General features: G+C 35.1%; 2 protein-coding genes across 2 annotated transcripts in view; one reads left to right on the top strand and one right to left on the bottom strand.

The window, feature by feature from the left end:
- SREK1IP1 (SREK1 interacting protein 1) overlaps positions 1 to 10,925 on the top strand; it is a 51,759-nt gene extending 40,834 nt beyond the window's left edge. The window contains exons 4-5 of the mRNA XM_032144856.1: positions 907 to 979; positions 4,506 to 10,925. Coding sequence (XP_032000747.1) covers positions 907 to 979; positions 4,506 to 4,695 — 263 coding nt within the window. The 3' untranslated portion in view covers positions 4,696 to 10,925. The remainder of the gene's footprint in view (positions 1 to 906; positions 980 to 4,505) is intronic.
- Positions 10,883 to 18,625, bottom strand: part of SHISAL2B (shisa like 2B) — a 21,886-nt gene continuing 14,143 nt past the window's right edge. Inside the window, exon 3 of the mRNA XM_032144855.2 lies at positions 10,883 to 11,184. Coding sequence (XP_032000746.1) covers positions 11,051 to 11,184 — 134 coding nt within the window. The 3' untranslated portion in view covers positions 10,883 to 11,050. The remainder of the gene's footprint in view (positions 11,185 to 18,625) is intronic.

Raw genomic sequence — 18,625 nt, 5'->3', positions numbered from 1 at the left:
AGGCTCCTGCTGCCATGCCTGGCTAATTTTTTGTATTTTTAGTAGAAATGGGGTTTCACCATGTTGTCCAGCCTAGTCTCGAACTTCTGACCTCATGATCCACCCGCCTCGCCTCCCAAAGTGCTGGGATTACAGGCATGAGCCACCGCGCCCAGCCTGCTTTTTCTTTAAATATATGTAAACAAGTTCTGTCACCCAGAAATACTTCTTATGTGTACAAAGATTTCCGTTGCTTATTGTTTCTAACAATGAAAGTAGAAATTGATAAAATATGGTTAATGGGAACACTATTCTGTGTTTAATAATGATATTGATATATATTTAATGACAAAGGTAAATATCTGCTATGTTAAGTGAAAAAAAAGCTGCAAAATATATGTGACAGTACATTTTTCAAAGGCAAAAAATACTTGGAACTTACATGCAACTATGTGTGTATGAGTAAATGTGTGTGTATTTGTTTTTATATAAAGAATGCCTACAAGAATACACACCAAATAGTGTATTTAAAAAACAAGTTAGACAATAATACTTATTGCATGATCCTAATTTTGTTGCAAAAGAAAATTTTAAAACTGTGCACTGTTGTAGTGTTCTGCTTTTTAAAGCCCAAACGGTACCCATCAAACCACTGGCATTGATTTCCTATGGGAATTAGAGGTGGGGTACTTGCATTTTTTTACTTGATGGACTTAGTATTTGAAATGTTTATAAAAAACATTTAATACTTTTATGAGTTTTTTAATGGATAAAGATAATTAAGAAAGGGGAAAATTATTACAAAAGAAGTACAATATCCTAACCAGTGAAATTTACCAACAGCTAAAATTTTAACATATATACATGCCATATTCATATATAGAATCATGATGACCAGATTTTTTTCTTCTCACCTCTCCCCCACAGGAATAAATGAAGAAGAGGAAAAGAAAAAAGAAAAAAGCAAAGAAAAAATCAAATTGAAAAAAAAAAGGAAAAGGTATTTTTTTAACAGCATTTTAAAAAACAAAGCAGGCCTATGAGTTTGGGATGGATTATAAAATTTTATTTTTTGTGTATAATACAGTTAATTTAATATTTTTTCTTCAACAACTAAGGTTTTCATTGAGCTTAAGTTTAAACTCAATATATATTTTGTCTTCATATACATGAAATTGACAAAAATATTTGTATTCTTGTAATATTACCATGGCTAATAAATTAACTTATTAATAGAATTTAATAGAACTTATGCTGTCCAGGTGCGATGGCTCATGCCTATAATCCCAGCACTTTGAGAGGTCAAGGCAGGAGAATGGCTTGAGCTCAGAAGTTTGAGACAGGCTTGGGCAACATAGGGAGACCTCATCTCTGCAAAAAGGAAAAAAAAAAATTATCCAAGTGTGGTGGCATGTACCTGTGTTCCCAGCTACATGGAAGGCTGAGGTGAGAGGATTTCTTGAGCCCAGGAGACGTGATCACACCACTGTACTCCAGCCTGCCAACACAGCAAGATCCTGTCTGCCCTCCGCCCACCAAAAAAAAAAATATATATATATATATATAATTATATGCACATACACACATACATACACCCACATTTGTATTTATATATATTTAGCATAACAGTTTCATATATATATATATATATATATATGTGGCTGATGAGGGTTGTGAAAGACCTGAAGGAATTTTTAGCATCACAACTTCCTTCCAGTCTTCAGCCACCTGTGCATTTTTACTATTAACTCTTTTAAAAACTAACTGGTTAAAGAAATTATTGAAAGTAGTAAGTGGCCACTTCTCGTTAACGAGTGCAGTTTTATTCGTACTAGCATAAATTTGCACATACAGGCATTTTTTAAAAGCACTTAACCATAATTATTTCTAGTTTAGACCCAGTTCTCATACAGAATAGGTTGTAGAAACCAGGGGCTGCCACTTTGTAGTTTTTATAGACCATTTAATACAGGTATTTTAATATTTCAGGTGTCTTATAAATTGGAAAAGTAGCCCACTTTCAAGTGTTAGGAGTTAACTAATAATCTTTAATATAAAAACAAATAGGAATGTAGAGCTCAGGGTTTTCTGTTAATGTATTAAATCATTTGTTCTAGCACAGCAAGATGGATTGCTCATAGGAAACGATATCTGATAGTCTTCCAAATTCTAATACAGATAGTTCCCAATTTATTTGGTTTGATATGATCTTTCAACTTTATGATGGTGCAGTAGAAATGTACTTCAAGTACCCATACAACCATTCTATTTTTCACTTTCAGGACAGTATTCAATAAATTACATGAGATATTCAATGCTTCATTATAAAATAGGCTTTCTGTTAGATGATTTGCCCAACTAGAGACTAATGTAAGTGTTCTGAGCATATTTAAGGGCAGCCAAGTTAAGCTATGATGTTCAGTAGGTTAAGTGTATTTTGTGTATTTTCAGCTTCAGATAGATTTATCAAGGTGTAACTCCATCATAAGTTGAGGTACATCTGTATATTTCTTTTTTTTTTTTTTTTTTTGAGACAGAGTCTTGCTCTGTCGCCCAGGTTGGAGTCCAGTGGTGCAGTCTCAGCTCACTGCAAGCTCCGCCTCCCGGGTTCACGTCATTCTCCTGCCTCAGCCTCCCCAGTAGCTGGGACTACAGATGCCCACCACCACGCCCGACTAATTTTTTTGTATTTTTAGTAGAGACGGGGCTTCACTGTGTTAGCCAGGATGGTCTTGATCTCCTGACCTTGTGATCCACCCACCTCAGCCTCCCAAATATTTCTTTTATAGTAACAAATGATTTATTTGGGCCTCTTTACCTTGAGCATCACAAACCTGAAATTAAATTAACTTTCTGTGCACACTTAGCAGAGATAGTGCCCCCTGAAAGTGTCACTATGCCACAGCCTAAAATTTTGCCTTAAAAAGGAGACTTCAGGCCAGGCACGGTGGCTCACTCCTATAATCCCAGCACTTTGGGAGGCTAAGGTGGGTTGATCACCTGAGGTCTGGAGTTCCAGACCAGCCTGGCCAACACAGTGAAACCCCATCTCTACTAAAAATACAAAAAACATTAGCCAGTAGATTACAGGTGGGTGCCTGTAATCCCAGCTACTTGGGAGGCTGAGGCGGGAGAATCTCTTGAACTCTGGGGCGTGGAGTTTGCAGTGAGCCGAGATCACGCCATTGCACTCCAGCCTGGGCAACAAGAGTGAAACTCCGTCTCAAAAAAAAAAAAAAAAAAAAAAAGAAACAAAAAAAACTTCAGGACCAAAAAGCCAAAGAAAAAAGTACAGGCAGGGAAGAAGCTTTAGTCAGAATCCAGAGATCAAGTCAAGCAGGGTCTTTAAAACAGGAAAGTAGACAAGGTTTGAGAATAACAACTGAAGAGGCAAGGGAGCAGGAGAATACATGAGAAAATAAGCTTTAACAGATGATCGGAAGTCTAAGTAAGTAGACAAACAAGGAGGAAAAAGGAACACAACATTACAAAAATAAGGGAAAACTCAGGAGTCACTAAAGGAGGAAGGCAGTCAAGGAATTCACACACTATACAGACACAAAATATATTGCCTTGGAGCCCTGTAGTCTCCTGAATTGACATTGGCACCTCCTTTATATCCGTCTCAGGTTTTCTTAGTTTGAGTTTTAACTCCTAATATTTAGATGACTAAACTAACTCTTTAGATACCTTTTTTTACATTTTAAATTAACTCAGTTTCTGTCTTGTCACTCATATTTTGAGTTTGAGTATAGGTAGAATGTTGCACATCTCTTTAAGTAAGATCTTAAAAGATAGGGTTTTCTGTTTTTTTCTTTTTCTTTTCTTTTTTTATGAATATTAGAGGAAGGAATCGAACCAATTTTTCCAATTTAGTATTAGAGTAATATTTTTCAAAAGCACAATGATAACCCATCCTTTTTCATTTATATATAGCATAAAAGCATCCTTTTGTAACTAATGAAAATGATTTTGTAATGCAAGTATTCATCTGTATCACTCTCCGTCTAGAGGGACCAAGTACTTGAAAAATCAGAAGAATTATCAAAAGTGCTTTTATTTTGCTAACTTTCAGCTTTCATTCATTCATATGAACATACAATTATAGCCCTTTAAAATAGAGAATTGCAACTTTTGAGGCACTTTTAAGAAAATATGCGAAGTTATTATATACACAAGTGAATATAATAAGGCTTGGTGAATGCCCCTTTGTTTGCCTTTTAGGATTTTGAATGATATGACTGCATGAAAAACCAAAAGTCACAGAAAAATAATTTCATCCTTACTGAATTTAAAACTCATTACTAGTATTGAATGGAATAGATACTAGTTTTGTTAGTTTCTGTGACCAAGCAGCAAAAATTCTAAATTCATCGTTTTAAGGGAATGCAAATATATGAAGCATATTTTAGGTTTATGTTTATACTCCCTACCTTACTCCAAGAAGAATTTAAGGCAGTTCAAATCCCACTTAAATTTATCAGTCATAAATGCAACTCTCAGTCAGTATGTATTATTGTCCATAGGTCTTACTCATCCAGTTCCACTGAAGAGGACACTTCAAAACAAAAGAAACAAAAATATCAGAAGAAAGAAAAGAAAAAAGAAAAAAAGAGTAAATCAAAAAAAGGGAAACATCACAAAAAGGAAAAAAAGAAGAGAAAAAAGGAAAAGCATTCTTCTACCCCTAATAGTTCTGAATTCTCCAGAAAGTAACTGAGACTTTGGCTTAAGCCATTAAATTTAAAAATTTGTTTTTAAAACGTGTTTGCCCTTCCTTGGAATTTGCTATATATTATGCTTTGCAATAAATCACAGCCTTTTCCATATAGACATTTTTCGTATTTGGGACCATTATGCCTCTGGCAATATATTTTTAATGTGCTATAACTGTAAAGTATTAAATCAGTCTTGTTACTTGATAGCCATGCCCCAAGTATAGCTATTTGTGTATACTAAACACCTCATTTTTGGTATTTGTGTCTCTGTGTGTTTGGCTAGTGTTACTACTTCATAAGTTGATTGTAAAATGGCTTTACTGCCGTCAACACGGGTCATCTACCTAGCAGTTAATGAGTATTGCTGAATCAGGTGTCCACCTTCCAATGATGAAGCAAGGTAAGGGGTAATGTTTTGCTCTTGACACAGAGAAATTTAATAGCTTTATATATTAAAATATAATATCTTTTAAAGATAGTGAAATTCTCTAGGGATTTTTTTTTCAATGTCATAGAAGATGCAGCTGCTTAATGGTCTTGACTAGGACTTTTTAAATGAATGGTGTCTGCAGGTAGATGATCGTGAAAGTATCTCTTAACAAAGTTTTACTCTTCTATGAAATGCAGAATTTCTAGTACTTGCCTCCTTTGTTTTTGTAATAATTAAAATATTTCTTGTATAAAGAGATTAGTTCAGCCTGTTAGTAAGTCTGCAGAGATGATGCTGAGTTGGTCATGATTTTTAGGATAGACTCCTGGGTTGTTTTACAAATGTGCCATATTGGCATGTCTTACAGTGATACCTCAAACACAGAAATTTTTATTTAGGAAGATAGCTAAGTCTTTATTAGAACTGATTTTTATGTATTCAGTATGTAAATTTTATGAAGCTTGTTTCTATGAGTACTGTGGAAAATTTTATAAATGTGAGCATATATATTTATTTTGTCTGACATAATTTGTAGTTTTAAAGCCAGTTTCACACTGAACTTACGTTTTCACAAATGACCAGTTTGGAGTGTTTCTCTCTTTTACTTTAGTGGCAACCTCGAGAGCAGTGTCAAAAAAAGAATTAAGAATTTTATTCTGTACTTTTTAAAATTTAAGAGCCAGGGAGTTGCATCGTGAAAGCCTTTATATAATAATGGAAATTTTATATGGGTAAGCATTTTCAAACACATATTAGTAGATATGTTTTTTAAATTTCTATTTTCACATTGATCAGTGTTACTTTGCTTAATACTTAGGTATCCCTTATGTCCACTAAAGTAAATGCTTACGTTGTAGAAGCATCAAACATCAACCAATGTCATTGCACAGCACCAAAGATTGCAAATACCTCACTATGGTGCACTTAAAAATTTTCAAATTGATAACCTACAGATACGGCTGCAGGTGAATTCATGATAGTGAAATCAGCTAAGTATACTTAACCTCACAGGCTAGAAAGGTTTACTGATTCTTGTTTCACCCAGCACCCAATGTGGATACCCTCAGTAAGACTCAGGGAGCCTTATAACTCCTCTTAACGTATGCTTGCCCATGCTTAAATTCTAGAGAAGCTGTATCCACAGCCCTCTTCTGTAATAGCATTGCAGCCATGAGAGCTCTCACGCTTTCAGCCTTTCCATAACCTAATTTCGTCATTTGGGCCTCTCAAAAGGAAATGCTTTTGTTTAAATAGGTCAGTCAGTTACTGAGAGAAAAAATACAGAGCCAGTAGGTTTTTAGGGATTTGTTTTGCCTTTGCTGCTAGTTTTTTGAAAATATAGTTCTTCGATTATCAAGATTTTAAAAATCGGTTTTTAATATAAAGCTTTTTTAAAAATGAGGCTGGCCCAAGTGCAGTGGTGTTTCTCTACTCCCACTGCTTGACTTGACTAGCCTTGAAAAAATAATAGTAAAATAAAATATTAAAAAATAATTAGAAAATGCTACAAAGGCAATGACCTCATTCCATTGAGTAAGATAGTTAAAAATGATAGTAATTGTAGTGAAATAGTTAATTACTTGTTTTATTACTGTTAATTGTAGAGATTATAAATTGGCGCATTAGGTTTCTGAATGGTGACACAATAATGATTGAGAAGAGCAAAAGTCAGTCCTCGTTAACTAATGTAGTATGCAAATTAAAATATTTTAATGATCAGTAATTTTCCCCCCAGGAATTATCTTGGTATTCCTAAGTAAATTTCCCATAATTTTAGCATAGTTTATGAAATTGAATAAAAATTTATTTTCATTGAAGTAATTTTCTTCTAAAATGATATTATTATTGAGATTGGATGCAAATCTCATGAATACGTTTTAGAAGAACATTAATGAAATTCCCTCCCAGGCAGTATGTACCAGAAGGAAAACTGAATTTAGCAGTAAAACAGTCCTGGTCATTCTAACTACCTGTATGATCTTGAGCAAAGTCACTTAGTTTCCCTGGGCCTTGGTGTCTTTCGTCTATAAAATATTGTACCGGATTATCTCTGAAATCACTTCTAGGTTTAATATATATAATTATCAATATTTTAAAATTCAAGCAATATTCATTTTAGAAATTATTATAAACAACATTCTATAATAGCAAAGGTTGAATTTATTAATATAACAGTTAAACACGTTCAACTTCTTCAAGCAGATAATTGATATTTGGTTCATATTCTTACAGCCTAATGCATGTCATTTTCACCAAATGCAGACAGAATTTGTATTTAGGTTTGCATCTGGAACTAGATTATCTGGCACTTTATGGCCATTATTTTTGGGTTGATGGACCTTCTCACCACACAATTTCCCCCTTTTTTTTGCATATCATATGTTGGCTGATATTTCTCAGAGGTATCCCTATTTCTTCATACTTAATATACATCTCCATTTACATCTTTGGTTCTCTGAGGTCAAAACAACAATAAATGAGAAGTAAAACAACTATATGTGTTTGTATTTACAACTCTATCTAAAATTATATAACCCTAGTTTACCTTCAGAGTAAACTAGGCTGAAGAGTTGTTAATAATGTTGATAAAAATGCCATTGAATCCTTTCTTCAACAAATATTTATTGAGTACCTAACATGGCAAACACTGTGCTAAGTACTGGGGATACAGAGATAAGTAAGACACATTTGCCTCCCTGAAGGACTTCACAGTGTAGTTTGGTAGGAGAAACACCAGAGCATACACCGTTTTATAATTAGTGCAGTAATTGACATGAACATGAGTTTATAGAAACTCAGGGGTACCTAACGTAGTATGGATAAATTAGAAGAGGCTACCTAGAGAAAATGGTGACTGAATTGCACTTTGATTAAGGATAAGAATGAGGGTTATGGCAGTTCCTGACAGATTGGGTACTGTGAACAAACACCAGATGTAGAACAAGCTGTGTTACGTGTTTGTCAAGAATCACAAGCAATCTGGTGTTGCTGGTGTATCATAGGCGAGGCAGGAAGTGGTAAGAATTGAGACTACCATTTTAAGTTCTTAGGAACAAGAGGAAGGAGTCGTGTGTTCCGTGTTTGGGAGCTTGAACTGTAATCTGTAAGCAATGAGACACCATTAAAGAGTTTTAAGTGGGGCCAGGCACAGTGGCTCACGCCTATAACGCCAGCACTTTGGGAGGCCGAGGCGGGTGGATCACCTGAGGTCAGGAGTTCAAGACCAGCCTGGCCAACTTGGCGAAACCCTGTCTCTACTAAAAATACAAAAATTAGCCGGACGTGGTGACAGGCACCTGTACTCCCAGCTACTCTGGAGTCTGAGGCAGGAGAATCGCTTGAACCCAGGAGGTGGAAGTTGCAGTAAGCTGAGATCACACCACTGTACTCCAGCCTGGGCAACAGAGCGAGACTCTATCTCAAAAAAAAAGAAAAGGTTTTAAGGAAGGAAATGACTTTTATTGGGGTTTGGTTTTATCAATTTCATAATCCGATTAATCCCACCATTTTTAAAAGATGAAATTGCTTTCATTAGAAGGCTATGTAAAATATAATTTGATTATTTTAGGCTCTATTATTAGACTCATTTCTTTCTACGGCCTCATTATTATTTCCAAAAATTACACAGTAACCTAAATCATCTAAAAACACATAAAGCTACTGTATTCTTTATTAGACCCATCCCCAGAGTTAAATGTACATGTACATACTTTGAGATGTGTTTTGTTCTTAATTGTATTTTAGGTTATTTTTGACTGACTTAAATTCTATCACTATTTTAATATTTGTTAGGTCCAAATAAACCATTTAGAATATTTTTCAATGTACAAAATGTGCTGTAATTTAATAAGGCTCCTTGCTTTTAAAATTTGGCTTAACCTGTGAAGCACAACTGCTTCAGAGTTACAGAGAGACACACCAGTTGGTCCACTGGATGAGCCCTGTGGTTCTACCTCAGGTAACCTAGTGATAAGCTAGCTCAGCAGGGAGTGCTTCAAGGACTCCAGCTGATCCTAGTGCTGAGACCAAAACTTCCTGGACATTGGGTGCCAAGAACAGTAGGTTTCTTATGCCAGTGTGACAATCCCAGTTGTGAAGGCCAGTCTTCTGATCTCAATATCTCCTCCCAACTCCTCTAAAAATAGGTAGAGTGGCAGAGAATTGGGGTGCCTCTTCTAGAGCACAACCCATGATGCACCCAGTCATGCCTGACTCCACTATCCCTTTCCCACAAATTGGGAGGAGTTGGGGCAGTGAGCATTTTGCTAGCTCTGTCTGTTTCCTGCTTCTTGTGCCATTTATAGTTCTTGCCCATGAGCAACAAAAGTAGAATGGTGCCGGTGCCTTAACTAAATTTTTCTCAACCTAGATTTTCACCTAAGACAATATGGTAATATTATTAAATTACTGTATATCAAGATAGCAGATTTTCTGGGATACTTTAAAATCAAAGTTGTATCAAAGATCAAGAAGCACCCATAAAAGCTTTATGAACTTTCACAAAAAATAAGTGAAAATTCTTCATTTTTATGGCCGTGTAAAATGTCATTTTTATAATGGAAAGTCTTAATTTTCAAACAACATATACTTTAAGCAATTTTAATATTTAAACATTTGCAAAATTGTCTTTTTGAATGTGAAGTTCAACTTTGGCAGTAGGTTGTGGCAATAGTGATCTGGAACTATGGTGCCAGTATAGCCACATAGGGTTATTTAAATTAAATAAATGAAAAATTTTATTTTTTCGGTTGCATTAGCCACATTTTAAGTGCTCAGTAGCCACATGTGACTGGTGGCTACCATATTGGTGCAGATATAGAAAGAACATTTCCATCATCACAGAAACTTCTCTTAGTTCTCGTCTAGAAGATAACCTTAGTTCTTGGTAGAAATTTTGACAGGCTAATGACGAAAAGTTTGTAACCCTGAGCTTTGCATGCCCAAGAAAAACAAGGTATTCTTTTTTATATATCAGACCAGAGAAGCTGTATTCAGCACATTTTGAAATGCTAGTTTTTGGCTATGGCCATACCACCCTAAATATGCCAGATCTCGTCTGAAATGCTAGTTTTCTGACTACAAAAACTTTACAGGACATAGTAGATATGCTCAGTAGAGCTACTTAAAATAATTTCCTTTTTTTTTTCTGTTGAATTCTATTACAAAACCAGGTCTGTGTTATAATAGAAACCACACTTATGAATAAAAATCTTTAAAAATTATAATTTGCAGAAATTAGTTTTATTTCTAGATTTCTAGGTGGTATTAATGTGATAGCATTAGGTGGGACCAGAGAACTCATTTGTTTTGTAGCTTTCATTATACAGATTATTTAGGAAATATATCAGCAAAGGATTTTTTGTTATGCTTATCTCTTGAAACAAAATATTTATTGTACAGATTATACATTGTGATTTTTTTGTTACTGAATATATTGTTTGTGCCCAGAAAAATCTAAAAAGATGTGGGTTGACTTCTAAGAGACTTAAGAACAAGTCACCTCTAGTTTATAAGACAGTTCCCCCGACATTTACCTATCCGGTACCGTCTCATAAGAATAACTGCCTGTAAGTATCAAAAAGTTGAGAAATGCTGGTAATGTGACATAAACTTCTCATTGTTCTTCACTGAGATAGGATTGCTTATCTTGTTATTAAATTCTTTAATTTCTCCTGAATAATTAGCATAATCTCATGTGATACAGAAACATCTTAACTAGCAAATAAAAGTAAATTTATACAAAGGAAAACCAATAAAACCTTAATGTGCGTTTAATAAAGTAACTGAATGATCAAAAATGCAGCTGTGTCTTGCTTTGTGAGTGATGAATTTTTGAAAAGCAATAATACAAACTGTTTCAAATGCACACTTTATTTTTATTGCCCCATCTCTCCAGTAAGCATTTAAAACACAGAATTTTTAGTTAATAAGCAATATGGATTTGTGTTGCATCCATTGTTTTTTCTTGAATTATATCATCAGCTTCATAGTATATTTCATTTGTTGCATTTGATGCTGCATTTGAATTGAGGGCTTTGGTTTCTCCATTTGACTTGCCTGCAGATACACAGAACAAAATGAAATAATTATTTGAAATTATGACATCGTTTCACTTATAAAAATTTGCACTTAAAAATAATTTTTGTAGCAATATTGAAAATATGAAGTCCTGAAAATGCTATGTGTATGAGTGAGAATTATTTTGAAGTGGTTTTTGAGTATTTCCTTCTGAAAGTCAAATAAGGGAAATAATTCAGTAACAAAAAAATTGATTTTCATGCTTACCTTTTTTCCTCCATGCTTCCATGAGGAAAATAACTACACATTTGATAAGAAGGTAACAATTTCTGAGTGACTTAACAGAAGTGTGACTGTCCCTCTCCTACACATAAACTACATTAAAGCCAATCATAGTAACTTGCCCAACCTTAAGGCTTTGCCATTATAACTGATTTAGATGTGGTTTATTAAAAGGACACAGTTGTGCCACAATCCCATTCACTCACTCTATATGAGTCCAAAATGAGCAAAGGTGAAGGAATATGGATCTTTGCTGATCGGAAGTTAGTCTAAACAAACATAGCAAAGAAATGGATTATTCAATGAATAGTATTAGGAAAGTTGAATGATCGTAGAAATATTAATGTATCATTTCACCAATAGAAAATAACATAAATATGTAAAAAACAGTGGAAGAAATCACAGACATTACTTATGACCTCAGTGTTGCTAAATGCACAGTCCAGTTCATTCTCATCTTATTTGATTTCTTAGCAGCAGTTGATCCAGTTATTTCCTTGGCTTCCAGGACACCATTCTTTTTTACTCCCTGCTACTTCACCGTTACTAATTACCTCCATGTTGCTAAATCCACAGTCCAGTGGCCAAAAACCTCTGGTCCTTGATGCCTCTCTCTTCTCTCACCTTACATCCAATCCATCAGAAATCCTTGTTGACTATACTTTAAAAATACATCCAGAATCAGACCACTTCTCACTGTCTTCACTGCTACCACTATTCTGTTTTCAGCACAACCTTCAAAGAGCTATTCTTTAAAAATAGGTTGAATCATGCCCTCTGCCCAGAACCCTCCATTCACCCAAGTCTTATACAGTGGCCTACGTGATTTCATACACACACCATTAACCTCTCTGACTTCATTTTTTTCTACTTCATTCTTTGGTTCACTCCAACCTCTTTGATTAAACACTTCAGGCATGTTCCAGCCCTTGGGACTTTTGCACAGACTATTCACTCTGTCTACTATGCTTTTCTTCCAGATAATCTGCACAATAACTCTCTTTTTTCCAAGTCCTTCCTCAAAAGTCATCTTCTCTATAAGACCTACCCAAAGCATTATTTAAAATTGCAGCCTCCATATCCCCATCACCAACCCCTTCTGTCCTCCATTTTTCCCCCCAAAGCACTTATTAACTAATATAATTTACCTATTTATCATGCTTATCAGTTAATGTCTATCTCCTCTCACTAAAATTTAAGTACCACATTCCAAGAAACTTTTGAATATTTTGTTCATTAATGATGTGTCATAAAAATGCCTTGCACATAGTTGTTCAATCAATATTAGTTGAGTGTATTAATGAATTAAAGGGTAAGATAGAAAACTTCTTTAAAACTGGGTAGCAAAAGACAAGATTGAAAACCAACTAGCAAAAAATATTTAGAGCAAATGATGCATGTCTAATATGTAAAGATCTTACATATCAACATGTAGGACATTAACACCTTTTAGTGAGTGAAGAAAGTGACAGAAAAGATAAAATGGCTAATAAACATGAAAAAGTTTTAATCTTGCTAGTCAGAAAGAAATGTAAATTTGAAAGGTGATAAACCATTTTTCATCTCTCAATTAGGTGAGGATAAAAAGTAATTTTTCTTGGTCAATGGTGTAGCATGATGGAGTGTAAACTGGTGCATACTTAAAAGTGTCAAATGTTCCTACCCTGTAATTCCACTTCAACAAGAAATTCCCAAGGAAACCATCAAAGGTGAGATCTAAAACTTATAGACATCTTCTTCACTGGTTATTTTAAATACCAAGAAATGAAAGTACCTTAAATTTCCAATAATAGAATTGCTAAATATCATGCCTGAGATATCATGCAGCCATTTAACTTTTAAAAAAAATGGTTTCTTTTTTTTTTTGAGACGGAGTCTTTCTCTGTCCCCCAGGCTGGAGTGCAGTGGCGCGATCTCGGCTCACCGCAACCTCCACCTCCTGGGTTCACGCCATTCTCCTGCCTCAGCCTCTCGAGTAGCTGGGAATACAGGTGCCCGCCACCACGCCCGGCTAATTTTTTGTGTTTTTAGTAGAGACGGGGTTTCACCGTGTTAGCCAGGATGGTCTCGATCTCCTGACCTCGTGATCCGCCCGCCTCAGCCTCCCAAAGTGCTGGGATTACAGGCTTGAGCCACCACGCCTGGCTTAAAAAAAATGGTTTCTAAGAAATGTTTACTTACATGGAACATGCTTAGAATATGATGTCAAATGAGAAGAATGTAAAACTATCAGCAATATAATGATAGCTAATACTTACATAGCACTTACGCATAACACTATCAGCCTGTCTGCTAAAGCCCTTTAGGATAACACATAAACTTGGTTAGGCTGATGATCTGGTTCTGCTTTCCTCTTCTGGCTCAGTTCACCCGCTTCCCTTCCTTGTCTTTGGTGGTTCAGATACCCACAAGTACTGTTTTCCCCAAACTTTCCCTGGTGTCTCCCTCTCTGCCCCAAGCCTCTTCCAGCTGCCTAGTGTCTCTAATTCTCCAGCCTCCTTTGCTTGAAGAATTCTTCAGGTTTTAGAAAATCTGCCACAAACCTCCCTAAGGGGAAGTCCATTAGCCAAGACTCCTTCCATTAGAAGTAGCTACTGTACATCCTCTTCTTTTCACCATATAGCATGTCTTCTGGATATGAGTTTTTAATTTTTTTTCTTTAGGTGAATCTAAACCTTGCCTTTAAGTATGCTAATACTTCCTGGCTTTGCATATTAATTGCTTTCTAAAACTAAACTGCTTTTTGTAAGTAAAAATATATATTAAAGATACTTTTCTATAAGTAAAATGCTTTCTAGTATCAATCAGGACATCCCTCACTCTGGGACGATTTCATGGTTCAACACTCAGAGGACAATATTATTTACAAGTTTTGAAAGATGTCTCACTGTAGCTTCTATATCTTACCCATAAGACTGAAACGTGCATGGTATTGATCTCTAGGCTAATATTAGAAGCACTGAAATTTAAAATCTGGGGCCTAGAGTGGCACAATAATGATTTTATTTCAATTACTTCTCTTCTGAACTATTTTTAGTAGTAAAATAAGTTACTTAATATTCTACTTCTAAACATGCAATCAGTATAATTTGATTTTTAAAAGCTAATTTGTTGTAGGCACAGCATTTGCTAGCCTGGAAAATAGCCTTTGCCCAATCAGCAAGCAAAGCTATTTAAAATAAATATAGTAGAGAAAGATGGCATGAAAAATTTAAGAAATAAAAAATTACTGACTTTGCAAAGTAAACATTTTCTAAAAATTAGATTCAAATTTAACAAATAATAAACAAGGTTTATGGAAATTATATCTTATTGTCAAGATGATTAAAAAATCAGGCATTGTATGGATTGTTTTCAAGATTTTGAAAGAGAGGTTTAATTGGCCTCATGCTGTCTTTATTAGGGCTTATTATTCAGGAAATTGAGTCTTTTCTCTCAAAGAATAAAGGTTTTCACCTGTGTTTGAAGTCTTTATGTTATTACTTTGGTTAAATGAATGACTTATTTTGCAATGACCTGTGATCCTATTTCATGATATCAAGTGTTTTAAACTTTTTATATTTGACACACTTTCTAAAGTCAAATTCTAACTTGTATCCTCATTAATTTTTTACTATTAGTCCCCAGAAGTCCAAAAGAGACATATTTGGCTTATTGGTATAGAAATCATACAGGAAGCATTGTCAAATAGGAAATGGTGTTTGGTTTTCTTTGGCCTATATTTGTATAAATGTTATTGGTATGTGTTCCAAAATTACGGGAAACTCCTATAATTCTAATATGACTTAGTGTATGTTATTAAGAATTATTATGTACAATTGTTGTATGCCACAGAAGTAACAAATTGCTAGTAAAATGTGGTTTTAATAATGGCTGTCCTAAGACTTCTCTTGTTTTGCTCCTCTTCAAAAGGTGGTTTATAATCAGCTGTAGGACTTTGATAGGTGCTCTTGAATGCAGCTTTTTAAATAACTTTGGAAGTTGTGACATTAGAATAAAGGAAAAACTTTCAGGACTCTCAGAGAGCTGAAATGTTCACGAATATCAAACAGGACCAGAGTTAACTGCGTGGACTGAGTTAAAAGAAGACTGAAGTAATCTTTTTGACTTTTTGCTTAAAATGTTGCTGATTCTTGTTTTGTTTTTCAGAGTGAAGAAAACTTCTTTTAAGCTATCTACAGCTTTTAACAATTGAGTAAAGTATACTCCTGTAAACAAAATTTGGAGCATATTTCTCTCTGCCTGATTTCTCCAGAATTTGGAAACTATTTGTGAGTTTTCTTAACTTATGGCAATATAGTTATATGTGTAAGTGCAATAAGAATGTTTTCTTTTGCAACAGGACACAATTGGAGAAACTGGTTGTTTTTCCAAGGCTTTGAGTAGAATAGCATGCTTTCCTTTAAGGAATCAAGCTTAACCCATAGAGCCAATAAAAGCCCTTTGGGGAAAACTGGCCTCATACCATGTCCTCACAGTCCCTGTATAGGGCTCCTAACCTGTGGTAAGTAAAGAACGTCACATTCTAACAGGCCTAGGAGGCCCAAGTTATCTTGGGACCTCAAGAGGAGAGGAAATTACACAAATCATAGGTATTTGAGGATACAAACTCATGGCTGGGCTCAGCTAAAAAAAAAAAAAAAAAAAAAAAAATTCTTATCTGAGATTCCTTGAGTTTCATCAAAGCCAATTTTAAAAGCCTATTTGAAAAATAATTATCCTTGCTGCCCTTTGTACAAATAGTCAGGCCAAGCATAAGACTAAAGCTTATTTTTGCAAACAAATCGGTCCTATTATGATTTGTTTTTAATAAAAATGGGAGACTGGAGAGAGAAAAACTATGTTTCAAAATGAGCTATAGTACACCTGTTATTTGATTCTAGTCTTGCCTAACATTTTTCAATTTTTATTATTTTCTACAGTTTGGACTGAATTCTAAAGTTTTTCCAGGCTACAAGCCTCCAAAATAATGTTTTTAATTTAGTTTTTGTTCTTTCTTTTCCCTTTTTTCCCTATTTTTCCTATGTTGAAATCACTGAAAACTAAGCTGTGCTTTCTTTAAAGCCTGGCAAACTGAAGCTAGACAACTTAAGCTTTAGAAGAAAATAACAGCAACCTATTTACATACATAAGCCACTTCAAAGTAATGTGGCCTATATTGATTTACCAGGATTGTTCTCTTTTTGTTTTCTCTCTTCCTCCCCCTATTTTCTCTTCATAGGACATGAGACTTCACAACCTGCTAAAAATGAGCTTTCCTCATAATGTGGGACCTACCCATCTAGGAATGAACCATACTAGCCGTGAGAGATCAGAAAAAACCTGAGACTAGACTCATTTTTCTTCTAAAATGCTTTCTCCAAAAGATTTTAAAAAGAAAAGGGTGGAAATGTGAAAGGAAAATAAATAAATCTTGGGACTCCAAAATCACCAAGCTAAAGTGAAAAGTCAGCCTGGGAACTGCTTAAGGCAAACCTGCATCCCATTCTATTTCAAAGTCATCCCTCTGAGGCTCAGCTGAGACAAATGCATATCTGATTGCTTCCTCTCCCCCTACTGTTTATGTGAAAATGCAGATTCACTGAGCCAGACTAAATTGTGTATTCAGTGGAAGGCCGATCAAGGACTCAAAAGAATGCAACCTTTTGTCTCTTACCTGCTTCTAACCTGGAGTTGTCTCACCTTACCAGACGAAACCAATGCACATCTTACACATTTTGTTTGTTTGCGTGTTTAAGACACAGTCTTGCTCTGTCACCAGGCTGGAGTACAGTGGTGCAGTCTCGGCTCACTGTAACCTCTACCTCCTGGGTTCAAGAAATTCTCCTGCCTTAGCCTCCCGAGTAGCTGGGACTACAGGCATGCACCATCATGCTCGGCTAATTTTTTAATTTTTTGGTAGAGAAGGGGTGTCACTGTGTTGCCCAGGCTGGCCTCGAAATCCTGGCCTCAAGTGATCTGCCCGCCTCTGCCTCCCAAAGTGCTGGGATTACAGGTGTGAGCCACTGCACCCAGCCCATCTTACACATATTAACTGATGTCTCATGTCTCCTTAAAATACATAAAAGCAGACTGTATCCCCACCCACCTGGGGCACCTCTCAGGACTTCCTGAGGCTGTGTCAGGGATACGTCCTTAACCCTGGCAAAATAAACCTAAATTGACAGAGACCTGTCTCAGATATTTTGGATTCACATTATATAATATTTGAAAATCAAATTAAGGTGTTTGTAGGTTATTTTTCAACTTGTTTAATATTATTTTTACTCTTCAGTATCATAGCAGGTAAAGATAAAAGAGCAAAGATTTAAGATATAAATTAGTTTTATATTATCTGGGTGACATTTGTATCTTATATAAGCACTGATTTAAGTATCTAAAATTTTATTTTTTTTTGAATTCCTGGAAATATAAAAAGTGTAATGTTAGTTAAAGTCCCTCATGTTTCTAAAGCTTTTTACATACTTAAATTCACAATAGTTTAATCAGATGTTCAAGGTGTTTTGTCATAACCAATTTGGGGTTTTTGGTTTTTTTAATGGGAAATAAATTAAGGAAGTTATTTCCTAACTTAGTCATTCCAGGGTTCTTTCTAAGTCATCCCCATTCCGATGCTCTTGTTTCCATTATATATTTCTCTGGCAACAACTGAAGGAATTTATCTAACTTGTTTACTCCCCTCTGAGATTAAAAGGCTTGTAAAATACATTATAGTAATATAGATTTTTATTCATTTATGACTTGTAAAGACCTTTATTCCCCAGCCTCAACTCATTATTTACTTGGCTATTGGATCCTTCTAACCAGTGTTAAGTACAAAGATATTTTTTGATTGGCTTCTAAAGCCAAAGCAATTCCCCTAACAAAACCAAATTGCTATGTGAAAAAGAAAAGATGTGTTACAGATACCATAACACCTCTAGCGTTCTCTCTTCCTGCAGGTTAGACAAATCCAAAAGTGCTTTCAAGGTGTATCCCTCTGGTAACTTAGAGTAATTGGACATATTGGAAAATAACTGCACTTAGTGGAGCTATAGTGATAATACAGTCCAGCTAACCGCAACTCTGGGATAATTTTAAAAGAGAAAGATGAAAATATCTCAGCAACCTCAGCTTTTCCTAGTTTTCTTTAATAAATAGAAACTAGTTTCTTAACCAACAAAATAGGGATAAAAACAGCTGCCTCTTTTCTGTCACA

Source organism: Hylobates moloch, unplaced genomic scaffold, assembly GCF_009828535.3.
Source record: "Hylobates moloch isolate HMO894 unplaced genomic scaffold, HMol_V3 SCAFFOLD_23, whole genome shotgun sequence".
NCBI classification, from domain to species: domain Eukaryota; kingdom Metazoa; phylum Chordata; class Mammalia; order Primates; family Hylobatidae; genus Hylobates; species Hylobates moloch.
Note: the sequence above shows the minus strand (reverse complement) of the source record. Positions and strands in the feature narration are given on the sequence as shown.